Genomic DNA, 17,118 nt, shown 5'->3' with positions numbered 1-17,118 from the left:
TTCTGAAGATCTGCCGTGGAAGATAACAGACAAAAGCTTAGACTGCAAGCTCCCACTGGCACATTTGCTATAACCCAACAGCCAGATATTGCATTCCACAGAATTGGTCTGTCCCCCGCACCAACCAAATAGGAAACATAAGAGAAGCCATGTTGGATCAGGCCAATAGCCCATCCAGTCCAACAGCCTGTGTCACACAGTTGCCAAAAAAAACCCGGGGACCATCAGGAGGTCTACCAGTGGGGCCAGGACACTAGAAACCCTCCCACTGTGCCCCCCCCCCCCCGCAAGCACCAAGAATACAGAGCATCACTGTCCCAGACAGAGTTCCATCAATACCCTGTGTCTAATAGCCACTGATGGACCTCTGCTCCATATGCTTATCCAATCCCCTCTTGAAACTGTCTATGCTTGCAGCCGCCGCCACCTGTGGCAGTGAATTCTGTGTGTTAATCGCCCTTTGGGTGAAGAAGGACTTTCTTTGATCCATTCTAACCTGACTGTTTAGCGATTTTATTGAATGTGCACGAGTTCTTGTATTGTGAGAAGGGGAGAAAAGTACTTCTTTCTCTTCCATCTCTATCTCATGCATAATCTTGTAAACCTCTATCATGTCACCCCCTGTGTCATCGATGTTTCTCCAAGCTAAAGAGCCCCAAGCGTTTCGTGTCTAAACTCTGACCGCCCATGACAAACTGAAAGATAACCTGCCAAACCTGAAAATTCTCAAAAAAAATCCAAAAAGACCACATTCTATTGTTTGGCTATTCGGTTTCAGCTTGCGACTTTGAAATGATTGGATTTCTTTCCCCCTCCCTCTAGGTTTTGGGCTAATTAGCTTATATGTATCAACAATTAACATTCATTGCAAATCCACAGGGAGATTTGCCAGAAGCCCAGATCTGTGTTCATCTGCTGCAGCCAAAATGAGGGCTTCTGGGTACCTTAAAAAAAAATTAAAGAATTCATCAAGGCAGAGGCTTTCTGCTATAGCACACAAAGACATAATACTAGGCCTTGTGTTCAGCAGGACCTCACAGGAGCACAGCTCCTGAACCTTCCCCCTCTTTCTCCCCACCTACCTTGTCCATTGAATAGTCAGCTGCGACTTGATGGCAAAAAAGTTATTTCACTGGAGCCCTTATAAGCCAATTGGCATTCTGGGCTCCCATTATATCCAGTGATCTTCCAGGCCCCTCCCATTGTTTTCAGTGGCCATTTCTGTCGTTTTATTTAGTGCATCCCCAGTGTGTGACCACAGCAGTGCAGTCTTCTGTGAAGTGGCGTGCTGGAAAATTTGGTGTGTGACTGGCGGTGGGGGGGGGGGTGCCAGAAGTTAGCTTTGCCTAGGGCACCAGATAGTCCAGGACCGGCTCTGATCACCCTTGCCCTAGATTCCACTCTCAAAAACAGCCAAGTGTTGTCCAGAGGAACTAAACTCCGTCTGGAGATTAGTTGGTTTTTGGAGAGATCTCCAGGCCCCACCTGGAAGTTAGCAACCCTAGTTATTGGGGGTCTGCCAAACTTTAAAGGAGTCTTTTATGAGCTTTGCCAGATGATGCAGCTGATGGGGCTGATGAAAACTCAGAAGGCTTATTGTGCCAAAAAGATGCTGCAAGACTCTCTGGTCTTATATCAAGAGGAGAGATTCCTTTCACAAGTCCCATGGAAATGAATAGGAGCAGCAACTGAGAACACCTGCAGCTACTGATCCTGACAAGGAGAATCACAACAGATTTCTTGTGCTGCTGCCTGCTGATCGGCTCCAGGACTGGATTAACAATTAGGCCAAGTAGGCACTGGCCTATGGGTTCCCATGCCAGCTCCCCTCCTCCTGGTTTCCCTCCTGTTGCAGCCCTCCCAGCCTGCACATGCAGCCAGCAACTTTGCCCAACTTGCCTGGTGTGGCTGCCTCTGGCATCGTCACCAAGTTTGCCTCCCTCTGCCTCTCCCCCGCAGCTTTGTCAAAAAAGCTTTGGAGAAAGTACCTGCAGGCTGCAGTGGGGGGCTGTGGGGGGCAGGGCGGGTGCTCTGACTCTGAGATAATTTGCAAGGGGGACCCTGAGATTTTGACTGTCTAGGGGCCTCTCCAGGGTTTAATCTAACAGGGATCGGCTCTGACAAGTTTGAATGGCATCTGGAGCCGCCATGCCTCATCGGACCTCAAGGGCAGAGCCGGCTCTGGATTGCATCGAACAGCCCTGCGGTCTGATTGCAACTTTTCTGAGCTCTGTGCAAAGAAAAGCTCCTTCGCGGATGCAGCTTTCTGTCTCCCATCCGCTCTGTGTAATTTTCCAAGCGACGGCAGAAGTTATGCTGTAACCAGAGCAACTGAGCTCGTCCTTGAGAATTTCAATTATAGAGATAGGGGTGGGGGGGGGGAAGGTGGCGGTGTAGGGTGGTGGGGCTGCGTGGGAGAAAGGTGGCAGAGCCAGGGCAGGGAGCACAGGCTGTCGCCAAGGAAAAGAACCCTGGTGCCCAGACTTTCCAAATCACGCCAACACTGCCTCACTTACCCATTGTTCTACTACACATTGACCTCACACCCCAAGAGGATGCTGATTCTCCATTCTGGCTATAGCTTCCTGCACAGCAGTGAGTGATACTCAGAAGGAAGAGTTTGGGGTGTGAATTGGGGGGCTGCTCACAGCCCCTGTGAGCCCCAGAAGTCCCCCAAAGTCAACATTAATTTGAGCAGGGTTGTTGCCAGTGTTATCTCTAAACTGAGTTGGCATGAGCTGGCTTGGTGTAGTGGTAAAGTGTGCAGTTAAGCGTGCGGACTCTTATCTGGGAAACCCGGGTTTGATTCCCCACTCCTCCACTTGCATCTGCTGGAATGGCCTTGGGTCAGGCATAGCTCTTGTAGGAGTTGTCCTTGAAAGCACAGCATCTGGGAGAGCTCTCTCAGCCCCACCCACCTCACAGGGTGTCTGTTGTGGGGGAAGAAGATAAAAGAGATTGTAAGCCGCTCTGAAACTCTGATTCAGAGAGAAGGGTGAGGTATAAATCTACGGTCTTCTTCACAGGTTTTTAGCCTCCGGCTCACACGTTTTTGGTTTAGCTGAGGAAAAATGCCCCCCGAGCAAACTGATCTATGCAGTAGCTCATAACTTTAATACCAATCGCTTACAAAGTAGAATTTTTGCTCGCAAGACTCCACAGGCTAGAGGGAGTATTAGTTGTTGCCCTGCTAAAGAAATTTAGTCAGTGAAAGAGGTTTACCAGATGGATTGAGTTCTTCTCAAAGAAAATAGCTCTGTTTGTAGCTAATGCACAGCTGTGTGGAAGAAGGCATCGCCTTGGAAGAGGCTTTCTGCCTTCTCTTTTGTACACAGGAGGGAATGCCTCTTCTAGGATTTGAAGTTGATTCAGTGAGCACCCTTGCCAAATAAGGGAACTGTGGTTGCAGATGATGTATAGATGTAGAATCACAGAATGATGGAATCACAGAGTTGGAAGGGGCCATAGAGGCCATCTAGTCCAACCCCCTGCTCAATGCAGGATCAGCTTAGAAGAGCATCCTGACGAGTGTTTGTCCAGCTGCTACTTATAGACTGCCAGTGAGGGGGAGCTCACCACCTCCCTAGGTAGCTGATTCCACTGCTGAAAACTCCTGTAAAAAAATAAATAAGAACATAAGAACATAAGAGAAGCCATGTTGGATCAGGCCAACGGCCCATCAAGTCCAACCCTCTGTGTCACACAGTGGCAAAAATTTTTATATACACACATACACTGTGGCTAATAGCCACTGATGGACCTGTGCTCCATATCTTTATCTAAACCCTTCTTGAAGGTGGCTATACTTGTGGCCGCCACCACCTCCTGTGGCAGTGAATTCCACATGTTAATCACCCTTTGGGTGAAGAAGTACTTCCTTTTATCCGTTTTAACCTGTCTGCTCAGCAATTTCATCGAATGCCCACGAGTTCTTGTATTGTGAGAAAGGGAGAAAAGTACTTCTTTCTCTACTTTCTCCATCCCATGCATTATCTTGTAAACCTCTATCATGTCACCCCTATTATCCTATAAATCCTATTATCCAGCTGGTATCTTCCAGTCCTTAATTTATACCCGTTATTGTGAGTCATCTCCTCTTTTGCCAACAGGAACAGCTCCCTGCCCTCCTCTAAGTGACAGCCCTTCAGTTAAGAGAGCAATTCTGTCCCCCCTCAACCTCCTCTTCTCCCGACTGAACATTCTCAGATCCCTCAGCCTTTCCTCATAGGGCTTGGTCTCCAGGGCCTATGTAGCAACAGGGCTTTTTTTGTAGCAGGAACTCCTTCGCGTGGCCCCTGATGTAGCCAATCCTCCAAGAGCTTACAGGGCTCTTAGTATTGTAAGCTCCTGGAGGATTGGCTACATCGGGTGTGTGACCTAATATGCGAAGGAGTTCCTGCTACAAAAAAAAGCCCTGGGTATCTTTCTCTTTTGTACACAGGAGGGAATGCCTCTTCTAAGATCTGAAGTTGATTCAGTCAGAACACCTGCCAAATAAAGGAACTATGGTTGCAGATGTTGTATAAATGGGTGGCAACGACAGTTATCTTGGAAGAAGCTTTCTGCTTGTCACTTCCATACATAGGAGGGAATGCCTCTTCTAAGTTCGGAAGTTTACAAGCACTTATGGAGGGAAAAAAGTTTTTTAAAGTAAAGCCCAGCTGACCAATTGATGAGAGGGCATTCAGAGCAGTAGTAGAAGATGATATTGGATTTATACCCTGCCCTTCACTCTAAATCTCAGTCTCAGTGTGGCCTACAATCTCCTTTACCTTCTTCCCCCACAACGGACACCCTGTGAGGTGGGTGGGGCTGAGAGGGCTCTCTCAGAAGCTGCCCTTTCAAGGACAACTCTTGCACGAGCTATGGCTGACCCAAGGTCACTCCAGCAGCTGCAAGTGGAGGAGTGGGGACTCAAACCCGGTTCCAGATAAGAGTCCTTTCACTTAACCACTACACCAAACTGTTTTAAAACAAATTCAACCGATTAAGAATGTAAGAGCCAGTCTACTGGATCAGACCTGTGGTCCATCTCATCCAGCCTCCTGTTTCACACAGTGGCCAGCCAGTTCCTTTGGAGGGCCAAGAGAGGCTGAGGCCTTTCCCTGATGTTCCCTCTTAGCCAATGTTCCGTCTAAGCTGCAGAGTCTTGTGATCAAAAATTCCACTTTGTGAGCTACTGGCATTAAAGTTGTGAGCAACTGCACACATTAGTGTGTTCTGGGGTCATCCTTCTTGAGCTAAGTAAAAACTGTGTGAGCTGGAGGCTAAAAATCTGTGAGCTAGCTCGCACTAACTCAGCTCAGAGGGAACATTGCTCTTAGCACTGGGTTTTAGAGATTTACGGCCTCCGGATGTGGAGCTTTGGTTCAAGCCATCCGGTCTAGCAGCGACTGATGGACCCCTTTCGCCATGAATCTGTCTACTCCCCTTTTAAAACCATTTCATCTATTGCCCATCAATACCTCTGCTGGTAGTGAATCCTGCAATTTATTGTTGGGTGAAGTAGTAAGCGGTGAGGTAATGCCAGCGTTCTCAGCTTTCATGGAAACTGAACCTCCAGCCAGGGTCTGCAGTACAAGATGGGAGTATTAACTTCAATTTACAGCTTGTACCTGTTTGTACAGCTCCCTTTGTTGGAAGAGAACGCCTAGACCAGGGGTGGCCAAACTTGCTTAATGTAAGAGTGGGGTTGCCAGGTCCAATTTAAGAAATATCTGCGGACTTTGGGAGTGGAGCTAGGAGACATTGGGGGTGGAGCCAGGAGCAAGTTTGCGACAAGCATAATTGAACTCCAAAGGGAGTTCTGGCCATCACATTTAAAGGGACCGCACGCCTTTTAAATGCCTCCCGCCATTAGAAATAATGGAGCATAGGGTCACCTTCTTTTGGGGTTCATAGAATTGGACCCCCTAGTCCAATCTTTTTGAAACATGGAGGGTATTTTGGGGAGAGGCACTGGATGCTAAGCTGAAAATTTGGCACCTCTGCTGTCCAGAGCCCCAGATATCTGTGAACAATTCTCCATTATATCCTATGGGAATTGGTCTCCATAGGGAATAATGGAGTGTTTAGCAGACATTTCCCTCCTCCTGCTCTTTCTGATGACCCTGAAGTGGGGGGAGTGCCTCCAAACCTGGGGATCCCCTGCCCCCACCTGGGGATTGGCAACCCTATGTAAGAGCCACATCGAATAAATGTCAGATGTTTGAGAGCCGCAAGACAAGGAAGGAAGGAAGGAACTTGATGAGGGGAGGGAGCAGAGAGAGAGAGAGGTGAAAAGAAAGCAACTTTAGCATTAAATGCATTCTCCGAGGCACCAGCTAGCTTGGCTTGCAGAAATTATTTAAAGAGCACTGCCTTCTCCAAGCCAGCCAACAAAGTGGTGGGGGCTTTGAGAGCCACACAATACGTGGAAAAGAGCCACATGTGGCTCCCGAGCCACACTTTGGCCATGCCTACTAGATGCTGTCTGAAGCCTCAGCTTCCGGGGTGGGGTGAGGTGGGGTTCAAACATGTCAGTGAGACATGCTGACTGTCGGTTTTTCCTTCCTGTTTACTCTCCTGTCCCTTTGAAATGGAATGATAGACTACAGGAAAATTCCCTTCCTCCCTCCCTTCCCTACTGCCCTCTTACCCCTTCTCTCTGTCTTGCACACACACAACGGAGAAGGAGCACCCTGCTCTCTTCTTTGTCACAACAGAGGCGGAATGCCTCTCACGGCATCCGAATCCACCCAAGATACTAGTTTAGATTAGTTCTGTCTTTAGCTCTAAGCTTCGCCATCTAGAATGTAATTCCTAAATAAAAGGACCATTGGTCGGCTTGAAACTGAAAAGTGGCTCTGTGTGACTTTGTAACTCTGCCAATACGCAGAGGACACAGGGCTTCTACTGGACATAGGGCTTCATATGAACCCCAGAGAGCGCTGAGGTCAGCTGGAAAGAACCGGCTGAATATCCCTGGGCCAAGGGAGGCCAGATTGAAGACCACCCGAGATCGGGCCTTCTCCATAGCAGCTCCCTTACTGTGGAACCAACTCCCGGAGGAGGTGCGGGTCCTGCGATGTCTAGACCAATTCCGCAGGGCCTGCAAGACCTACCTCTTTAAAATAGCCTTCACTTAACACCGAGTAAAGAAAGTCTCGCTGGATATGTTTTCTATTCTAGTCACTGAACTCTTTAGAAGACCTTAGCCATAGCACCGTAATGTTAATTTTAATACAAGTTGTTTTATTGTTTAAGGATGATTTTATAATTGTAATTATCACATATGGTTTTACTGAACATTGTATTTACGTGTTGTGAGCCGCCCTGAGCCTGCTTCGGCGGGGAGGGCGGGATATAAATAAAAAGTATTATTATTATTATTACTGTGTGTAACCAAGTTGCACTCGGCCAAGTTTGAGACAGGACAATGGACTAATTAACTAGTTAATTCCCAATACTCTTGATCAGGGCTTTTTTTTTTTTTAGAAAAGGCCCAGCAGGGACTCATTTGCATTTTTGGCCACACCCCCTGACACCAATCCAGCTGGAATGGCGTTCCTGCTCAAAAAAAGCCCTGCCCTGGATGTCCCTCAAGGTAGGGGGCACCAGGAGAAACACATGGGGGGAGGAACAGAGAGGAGAGGAGACCTGACTCCAGGGGTGGAATTCTAGCAGGAGTTCCTTTGCATATTAGGCCACACACCCTGATGTAGCCAATACTCTAAGAGCTTACAAGGCTATTTTTTGTAAGCTCTTGGAGGATTGGCTACCTCAAGAGGCGTGGTCTAATATGCAAAGGAGCTCCTGCTAGAATTCCACCCCTGCCTGACTCTGTGCCTCAGCTTGGCCCCCAAAGCTGCTTCCTCCTACCCAGAGGCCTTTCTAGTGACTCATGCCGGTGGTGATGTCAGGTCCATGGGTGAGCTGCCCATGAATCAGAGCCCTTGAGGCAATGCAGCCTCCTTTGTGTGCATTATGGACACGTCATAAAATGGCTTATACTGAGTCAGTCTATGCAGCATCGCCTCCCCATTACTGGTGGTGGTAGGGATGCCAATCCCCAGTTGGGGTCAGGGGATCCCCCTGGTTTGGAGGTCCTCCCCTTGCTTCAGGGTCATCAGAAAGCTGGCAGGGTGACTGTCTGCTAAGCACTCCATTATACCCTATAGAGACTGGTTCCCATAGGGTATAATGGATCGATCTGTGGGTATCTGAGACTTTTTTGGGGGGGCTGTTTTTTTTTTTAGGCAGAGGCACTAAATTTCCAGCATCTGGTGCCACTCCTCAGGGGGGGAAAAGCAAGTTTCAAAAAGATAGGATCAAGGGGTCCAATTCTATGAGCCCCAAAAGAAGGCGCCCCCATCCTCCATTATTCCCAATGAAAGGAAAGCATTTAAAAGGCATGCAGTCCCTTTCAATGTGATGGCCAGAACTCCCTTTGGAGTTCAATCGTGTTTGTCACAACCTTGCTCCCGGCTCCGCCCCCAAAGTCTCCTGGCCCCACCCCGAAGTTCCCAGATATTTCCTGAGCTCCTAGGTTGTAGTCCTGAAGCAGAAAGCAAACTTACCCAACACTCGAGATAGGGTTGCCAAGTCCAATTCAAGAAATATCTGGGGACGTCAGGGGTGGAGCCAGGAGACTTTGGGGGTGGAGCCAGGAGCAAGGTTGTGACGAGAACTGAACTCCAAAGGGAGTTCTGGCCATCACATTGAAAGGGGCCGCATACCTTTTCAATGCCTTCCTTCCATAGGAAATAATGAAGGGTAGGGGCACCTTCTTTTGGGGCTCATAGAATTCGACCCCTGGTCCAATCTTTTTGAAACATGGAGGGTGTTTTGGGGAGAGGCACTGGATGGTATATTGAAAATTTGGAGCCTCTACCTCAAAAAACAGCCCCCCCCCCCAGATACCCGTGGATCAATTCTCCATTATTTTCTATAGGAATGTTTCCATAGGGAATAATAGAGTTCCCAGCAGACATTTCCCTCCCCTCCCCCCCCACTTTCTGATGACCCTGAAGCGGGGGAGGGCCTCCAAACTGGGGGATCCCCTGCCCCCACCTGGGGATTGGCAACCCTAAGATACTTCTAACTGGATATTTCTCAGACTGAACCCGGGGACTTTCTGAACGCAAGTTAGGGCCTGTCACGCTGAGCCACCACTGCACCCTCTTCCTCTGTCCCAAGAATACTGGCCTGCTCAGCAGAGCTGATACCAGGGTAACTGAGATACGACAGCCCTGCGGGGTGGGCCAGCGAAATTGTTCTTCGATTGCAGATAGCTTAGCCTAATGGCATTGAGTAAATTGGTAGCCAACTAGATTTGAACAGAACCTTTGCCCACCTATTTATTCAGTTCAGGGGTGGAATTCTAGCAGGAGCTCCTTTGAATATTAGGGTGCACACCCCTGATGTAGCCAGTCCTCCAAGAGCTTACAAAAAAGAGCCTTGTAAGCTCTTGGAGGATTGGCTACATCGAGGGTGTGGCCTAATATGCAGAGGAGCTCCTGCTAGAATTCCACCCAATTCAGTTTGACATTTAACCCCCTCCCCGTCCTCTGCACACAGGGTTCAGGGCAGCTTATGAGTGAGGAAACAAATAAAAATAGTTAAAACACTCTGTCAACTAAGGTATACAACAATAGATAAGTCAGCACGCAAGTAGGCATAAGTGTGCAGCGCATCAGTAAAGTTGGGGAGGGACGGTGGCTCAGTGGTAGAGCATCTGCTTGGTAAGCTGAAGGTCTCAGGTTCAATCCCCGGCATCTCCAACTAAAAAGGGTCCAGGCAAGTGGCATGAAAAACCTCGGCTTGAGACCCTGGAGAGCTGCTGCCAGTCTGAATAGATAATACTGACTTTGATGGACCGAGGGCCTGATTCAGTATAAGGCAGCTTCATATGTTCATATATGTTCATATGTCTGTACAATAGCATGTCTGTGATTAACCAGCTGGGTGGTGGGCAATCTCCACCAATATTCTCTGATCAGATATCATACTGCTTGCACTCTTAAGGCACCGTAACGCACAGGGGTCCAAAAGGCAGGAGTTCTACACAGGGCCGGCGCTGGGGTTTTTGCTGCCCCAGGCAAGGCCCTGCCCCCCATCCTACAGTGGGGGATGGCCCCCAGCGCTGGCCCAAATCAGGCCCCATTTGCACGGAGCAGCCCTCTGCCCAAATGCCGCCCCTGCTCGACTTTTCCTCAGTGCAGGAAAGCCAAATGGGGCCAGGTGGCCCCGTTTGCACAGAGGGCTCCTCTTGAAGCAAATGCCCCCTGCTCGAACTTCCCGCAGCACAGGAAAGCTGAGTGGGGCCAGATCACTTGGCCCTTCGCTTCCCCAGCACCCTCTGAGGACACTGGGGAAAAGAAATGCCGCTCTTTCTTGGCTCTGAGGGTTCTAGGGCTGCCAAGCCCCTGGTCTGGACAGGGAATCCCCCGCCTGGGAGGTTCGTAACCCGCCGGCCCACATTGGGCTGGTGGGGGGAACCTCCCCCTACATCGCTGGCATGATGACGTCACCTATGCGGGGCCGTTCTAGGCGTTTCCGGGAAGACTCTATGGTTTTCCCGGATGCTGTAGCCATTTGGGAGGGAAAACTCTTTGATACAATAGGTACCAGAGTTTTTACCTCCCAAATGGCTAGAGCGTCCTGGAAAACCATAGAGTTTTCCCGGAAACGTCTTGAGCAGCCCTGCACGGGCATTGCCATTTTGATGACTTCTGGGTGTTGTCATCACATTCGCATGCGCGAAAGTCCCCCACTATGCGAAGCTGGGGACTTGGCAACCCTACAGGGATCAGGGGAGAGGCTCAGGGATAGCATGAGTGGGGAGGGAGCGCCCCCACCCCCCCGCTGGGAGCTGCCACCCTAGGAAATTACCTAGTTCGCCAACTTCCACACACCGGCGCTGGTTCTTCATCAGGAGAATGTGGCATCATTGTTCCCTTCTCAAACTCTACTCCAGTAACTAATCTTTTTTAAAAGAGAGTGAGAAAAAGGGGGGAGACTGCATAGATGGAGAGAGAGTGGAAATAAAAATATAACAGTGGGGGCATATCTACACATACATTTCTATTTTAAAAGTGTCCATATAGCTAAATGTAAGTCCACGTGCGATTGTTGTTTATAGCCATGCGTTCAAATATTGATAGTTGTAAGGTCCACAATGCACTGATATACAGGAGATGGGCCTTTATAAGCTTTCCCACATTCTCATTTTCCTCACAGTTTCTTCATTGTTGCCTTTCTGTTCCACACTTGTTTTGCTCCCTCTAGTGGTCAAATAAATATTATATCGGCTTTTATGCCAAACATAAAACAATGTAATAGCGAATTGACCACCAGAGGAAGAAACACATGCAGGATAGATTTCTCTCCCCCCACCACTCCCAAAGCAACAGGAACACAAAAGCAAGGAAAATAAAAACACAGTGAAGCCCTGTATCTCCAAAGTTGTAATACAAGTCCTTTAACTGCAGTAAAGGCATGGAGCAGGGGTGTCAAACGTGCAGCATGGGGGCTGAATCAGGCTCCTGGAGGGCTATCAGGCCCGCAAGCAACTCACTTGTCTGCTTCCTTCTCCCTCTCTCTCGCTTCTTTCTTCATCACAACTTGCTTTGCCAGGCTTGCTCAATCGCACGGGAGCAACAGAGCAAAACTATCTTGGGGAGGAAGTGGGGAAAGGAGAGCTAGCTTCGCCAGGCTCTCTCAATTGCACAGCAGAGCTACTGAGCCAAGCCTCCCTTCCTTCTGTTGGCTGAGGCTCAGCAAGCCAGGGAGGTGGATTAGGCTGAGTGTGTGTGTTTGTGTCCTTTATAAAGTTTTTATCTCCCTGACCTGGCATTATATTTTATGGCACACGTGGTCAAGATGAGGCCCTCATAGCAAGTGCATTCGACAACCCTGGCATGGAGTGTCCATTTTCATTGACCTGGGCTGCTAAGAGTTTAAAATATGTAAGCTTCCTCTCAGAAAAACCAGAATGACTGAACCTGTTCAAAGCATATGATTAAGGGATGCGTCCTGTGAGTTACAACAGCAAAAATTGAGGGAGATGAAATCATTCCATGCTCAACAGACCTCTCTCATTTTCTTTTTATCAGGGAGATGTCAGCACCGCCAGTGGCCAACGATTCCTCTCCCCCGATGCTCTTGGGGGATCCCACCGTGCGCCACGCAGTCAAGGTCACCACTGGGGTGGCTTTCGGCTTCATCTTCCTGACCGGGGTGACCGGGAACGGGGTGGTGTTGTGGGTCACCGGGCTGAAGCTCCGCTGGACGTCCAACACCGTCTGGTTTTTCAACCTTGCCTTGGCCGACCTGGCTTCCACCTCCCTCATCTTTGTCACCGTGTTGAACTTGGCCCTTGACCTGGATTGGCCGTTTGGATCCGTGGCCTGCAAAGTGGCCAATTGCCTCTTTGGACTCAGCCTCTGCAGCGGGGTACTGCTGCTCAGCTCTATCAGCGTGGACCGCTGCGTGCTCGTGGTGGCCCCTGTTTGGTGCCAGAACTACCGTACCCCGCGGCTTATCTGGGCAGCTTGTGGAGCCCTCTGGCTGCTCTCCTTAGCCTTCTTCGTCCCCACCTCTTACTTCTTCACCGAGACCTTGATAGAGAAGAACCGGACCTCCTGCAGCAACCTGGATGTCTTCCAGGACTGGCAGGAAGCCGAGGTCCTCACCATCTGCATCTTTCTCTACCAGTTCCTCATGCCCTTGCTTGTCATCTCCATCTCCTACACCATTCTGGTGGTGACCATGCGCAAGAAGAAGTTTAACAAGTCCAGCAAGCCTTTCTTGGTGGTCACCAGGGTCGTCTTCTGCTTCTTCCTCTGCTGGCTGCCCTACCATGCCCTGGCGCTGGCCCGGATCTCCATGACTGTCGTTCCGGATGTCGTGCGCATGGTCGCCATCCCTCTCTCCAAGTGCCTGGCCATGTTCAACAGCTGCATCAACCCTTTGCTCTATGTGTTTGTGGGGCAGGAGTTCCAGGACGCGGTGAGGCGATCCCTGCTGCTGGTCTTCAAGACGGCTTTCGAGGAGGCGCCAATAGCAGCCAATATTTGAAAGCGGCTTTGGAAGCCTTGGGGGGTCGTGCCTGGAGGAAGGGTCGTAGTGTACCATTTTGATGTCAGCAGGTGTCCTCCTGCTAGAAAGAAGAGGAGGGTGTACTCAGTAGGTAGGGTTGCCAAGTCCAATTCAAGAAATATCCGGGGACTTTGGGGGTGGAGCCAGGAGACACTGGGGGCGGAGCCAGGAGCAAGGGTGTGACAAGCATAATTGAACTCCAAAGGGAGTTCTGGCTATCACATTTAAAGGGACCGCACACCTTTTAAAATGCCTTCCTTCCATAGGAAATAATGAGTGATAGGGGCCCCTTCTTTTGGGGCTCATAGAATTGGACCCCCTGATCCAATCTTTTTGAAACTTGGGGGGTATTTTGGGGAGAGGCACTGGATGCTATGCTGAAAACTTGGTGCCTCTACCTCAAAACACAGCCTCCCCAGATACCCACAGATCAATTCTCCATTATTTCCTGTGGGAATAAGTTTCCATAGGGAATAATAGAGTTCCCAGCAGACATTTCCCTCCCCTCCCCCCGCTTTCTGATGACCCTGAAGCGGGAGGAGGGCCTCAAAACCAGAGGATCCCATGCCCCCACCTGGGGATTGGCAACCCTATCAGTAAGTCTGGTTCCCTCTGTACTTCAGGTGCACAGGCCATGCAGATTCCGCACCAGATTCTGCAATCCGTTTCCATTCTGCGAGTTAAGAGTTCCATCTCTCACTTGCCTCACTCATCCAGCTTCTGTTGAATGCGTGAAGCTGCCTTATATCCTGTGAGACCGTTGGTCTGTGAAGCTTGATATTGTCCAATCTGACAGACAGTGGCTCTCCAAGATCTCTGGCAGAGGTCTTACACATTCCTCACTAACTGCTGGGGATTGAACCGGGGACCTCCTGCATACAAAGCAGACACTGAGCCATAGACCCCCCCACCCCATATAATAGGACTCATCAAAGTGCTTTCTGCCAGATTAGACCCTTGATCTATCAATATTGCCTTTTCTGTCTGATAATGGCCGTCCAGAGCTTCAGGTCTTTCACACCACTTAATAACCAGTCTTTTCAACAGGAGATGGTGAGGATTGAACTTGGGACCTTCTGCATACCAGGCAGATGCTCAACTACTGAGTCACCAATACCTGCCCGGCCCCTTGAAACTTACTTGGCCTCCTCTCAGATATCCTGCATGTATTTTCAAGCTTAGTCCAAAGGGCTAAAATTTGATTTCAAAAACAGAAATCAGGAACAGAAATCTGTGCCCCAAAGCCAGCTTTCTGTACCGTGAATTACAGGGCTTTTTTTGTAGCAGGAACTCCTTTGCGTATTAGGCCACACACCCCTGATGTAGCCAATCCTCCAAGAGTTTACAGTAGGCCTTGTAATAAGATCCCTGTAAGCTCTTGGAGGACTGGCTACATCAGAGGGGTGTGTCCTAATATGCAAAGGAGTTCCTTCTACAAAGAAAGCCCTGAGCACAGAACTTTACACACTACCCTCACCAATGTTGGCTTCTTTGCCCCCACATCATTGCCTTAAGGGGTCCTGCAACCTGCTTGAGTCTGACCAGGTCAGCTGACGACAGATATGCCTTGCTGTTGACGGCTGTCCTACATTGGAAACAGCCGGCAGGGTAAGCTCAAGCCATTTTTTCTGCCTGTCGCCAAAAATCTGGGAAGACATTTTCCTTTTGCCGTGCATTAAAAGAGAATGCATCAAATGAATGGCTAATGGCCAGCCAGTAATGGTGTCCCTGGCAGTAAGACCCCCGACTCTTAGCCAATACAAGATGGAATATTCAAAAAACCTCTTCTCTTGCCTACTAATTAACTTGGGAACCTTCCCCTGGGAAAATTGCTGCTCTTTTGCCTTCAGTGATAATGGCTGGAAATATGTTTACAGGGAGGAGGGGATGAACTGGACGTTCTGAGAATTTTAAATGCAAGATCATATAACTGGGGGGGTCCCCAACCCAGTGCCTGTGGGCACCTTGGCACCTTCCCTTGTGCCCTTCAAGCGTCTTTTTAGAAAGTGGGTGGGCCAGATGGGGCTAACTGGCCACAGCAAATCTTATTGGTTGGGCGAATCTTTAAAAAAAAACTGTTGCTTTACTGTCCAACTGAAGGTGAGCCGTGGCCACCATATTGTGACTGGCTCTGCCTCCGGTGGCAGCCATTTTGAAGCAACCCTTTTGTGGCAGAGCCCACCATGCTGTGTCAGATTTCTAATGGGGCCCATAGGCTCAAAAAGGTTGGGGACCCCTGCGGTCCTCACACACTGTGTGTAAATATTTGCTGTAGACTCCTCCTCTGAGTGACAAATTTTGCCTCTCTGTGTGGATTCTAACCAGGATCCTTCACCCCTTTAAGCTTGGAGCTAGATGTGGCAAAGCCAACGCTGAATGAACTTCTTGATTTGGAATGGGCCCAGTTGGCTTTTTCGCCACAGGGCTGGCTAAAATATGGACGCCGAAGTGCCAGAAAACGCTGCTTCTGGATGGAGAGGAGGCCCCGTGCCGCAGTTTGAGACAAACTTGTGCTGCGTCCTCAACAAGCATTGGGGCCTCAGAGCTTGCTTCTGCAAACAGAGCTGCCCATCTTTCACATTGTGGCTCTTTCTCCCTGCCCTAGCTGCCCCCCCCCCACCTTCGTGCCTTGCCGTGTCGAATTTTCACAGCGCCAAATGGACACCAGCAGCCCCTGCCCAAGGCCTTGTTTAAAACGGATGAATCTTTTCCTTCCTAGGCATGGTTCTCAGCAGAGTTTAGTCAGGACAGAATATCGTGATTTAAAACAACCACCACAACCCTGAAGTGTCTGTCTTGCCTCCGTTCCCTTGCACCGGTAGTGGCAAACTCAAAACCAAGAGATGAGAAAAGGAAAAGCTTACAGTCTTCTTTTTGACCGTGGCCCATTTTCTAAGCACCTCCCCTCATAAGACTAGCATTTTCTTTCCTCAGCTGCTGCTGCTGCTCAGTCCACAGCTTCTGAAGAACTGACTTCCTCCAGTCTTAACATCTTACACCATGCTTTGGAACCTGACTGCTCAGAGAACATCTAGGAATTCTGTTTTGTACCGTTTTACTCCTTTCTTCAAAGAGCTCAGAGGGGCATACCTGGTTCTCCGTTCCCTAGGTTTTTCTCCTCATGACTACAGTTGCCAACTCCAGGTTGGGAAATACCTGGAGTTTTTGGGGGGTGGAGCCTTAGGGGGGCAGAGTTTGGGGGAGGGAGGGACTTCAGTGAGGTATAATGCCATAGCGCCCACCGTCCAAAACAGCCGTTTCTCCAGGTAAACTGGCCTCTGTAGATCTCCAGCCACCACCTGGAGGCTGGCAACCCAACTCACAGCCCCTCCTGTGAGCACTGGCAGTGGCCTCAGGTCAACCAGTAAACTCATGGCAGAGTGGGCAACTTGAATCCAGGACTCGCAGATCTCAGTTCAGCATTCTAACCAGTACTGCATATTGGAGTAACGGTTCCTTTCTTTGAATCTGATATATTGTTTGATGTGTCAGTAAAAAAAATGATAGCATTTTGATCCTTAGAACTATATTAAGGTCTGAAACAAACACAGCCTGAGTGGTTTTTGGAGAGGCATAGGGTTGCCAGCTCCAGGCTGGGAAATACCTGGAGATTTGGGGGTAGAGCCTGGGGAAGGTGGCATTTGGGGGAGGGGCTTCAGTGGGGTAGGATGCCATAAAGCCCACCTTCCAAAGTGGTTTTCTCCAGGAGAACTGATCTGTCGCCTGGAATTCAGTTGTAATCTCAGGAGGCCTCCAGCGATCTGCCGCCCCCTGGAGGCTGGCAACCGTAGGTATGCCAGTCACAAAACCTAGCTCACTTTACAGTGTCATTGTGAGGATAAGATGGGGCAATCCTCTTGGGTGGAGTTGACCATCCCCAAAGGAGCCTTCTTCCAACTTTTAGTGGCTTTTGCAACCACAGAAGAACCAGATAAATTGGAGAAAGGCTCTTTAGGTTGGAAGTAGGCCTCAGATTTTCCTCACAAAACTTAGCACACTTTACAGTGTCATTGTGAGGATAAGATGGGGCACTCCTCT

The 17,118-nt window shown here is 49.4% G+C and overlaps 1 protein-coding gene across 1 annotated transcript; it reads left to right on the top strand.

The window, feature by feature from the left end:
* Window positions 1-12,099: 12,099 nt before the first annotated feature.
* LOC132586174 (chemerin-like receptor 1) lies at window positions 12,100-13,061 on the top strand. Its single transcript, XM_060258154.1, has one exon. The coding sequence runs from the start codon at window positions 12,100-12,102 to the stop codon at window positions 13,057-13,059; it is 960 nt and encodes a 319-aa protein (XP_060114137.1). The 3' UTR covers window positions 13,060-13,061.
* The last annotated feature ends 4,057 nt before the right edge of the window (window positions 13,062-17,118 follow it).

The sequence above is a fragment of the Heteronotia binoei genome, chromosome 17 (assembly GCF_032191835.1).
Source record: "Heteronotia binoei isolate CCM8104 ecotype False Entrance Well chromosome 17, APGP_CSIRO_Hbin_v1, whole genome shotgun sequence".
In the NCBI taxonomy this organism is placed as follows: Eukaryota; Metazoa; Chordata; class Lepidosauria; order Squamata; family Gekkonidae; genus Heteronotia; species Heteronotia binoei.
The sequence above is the reverse complement of the archived record's forward strand: the minus strand, read 5'-3'. Positions and strand labels throughout refer to the sequence as shown.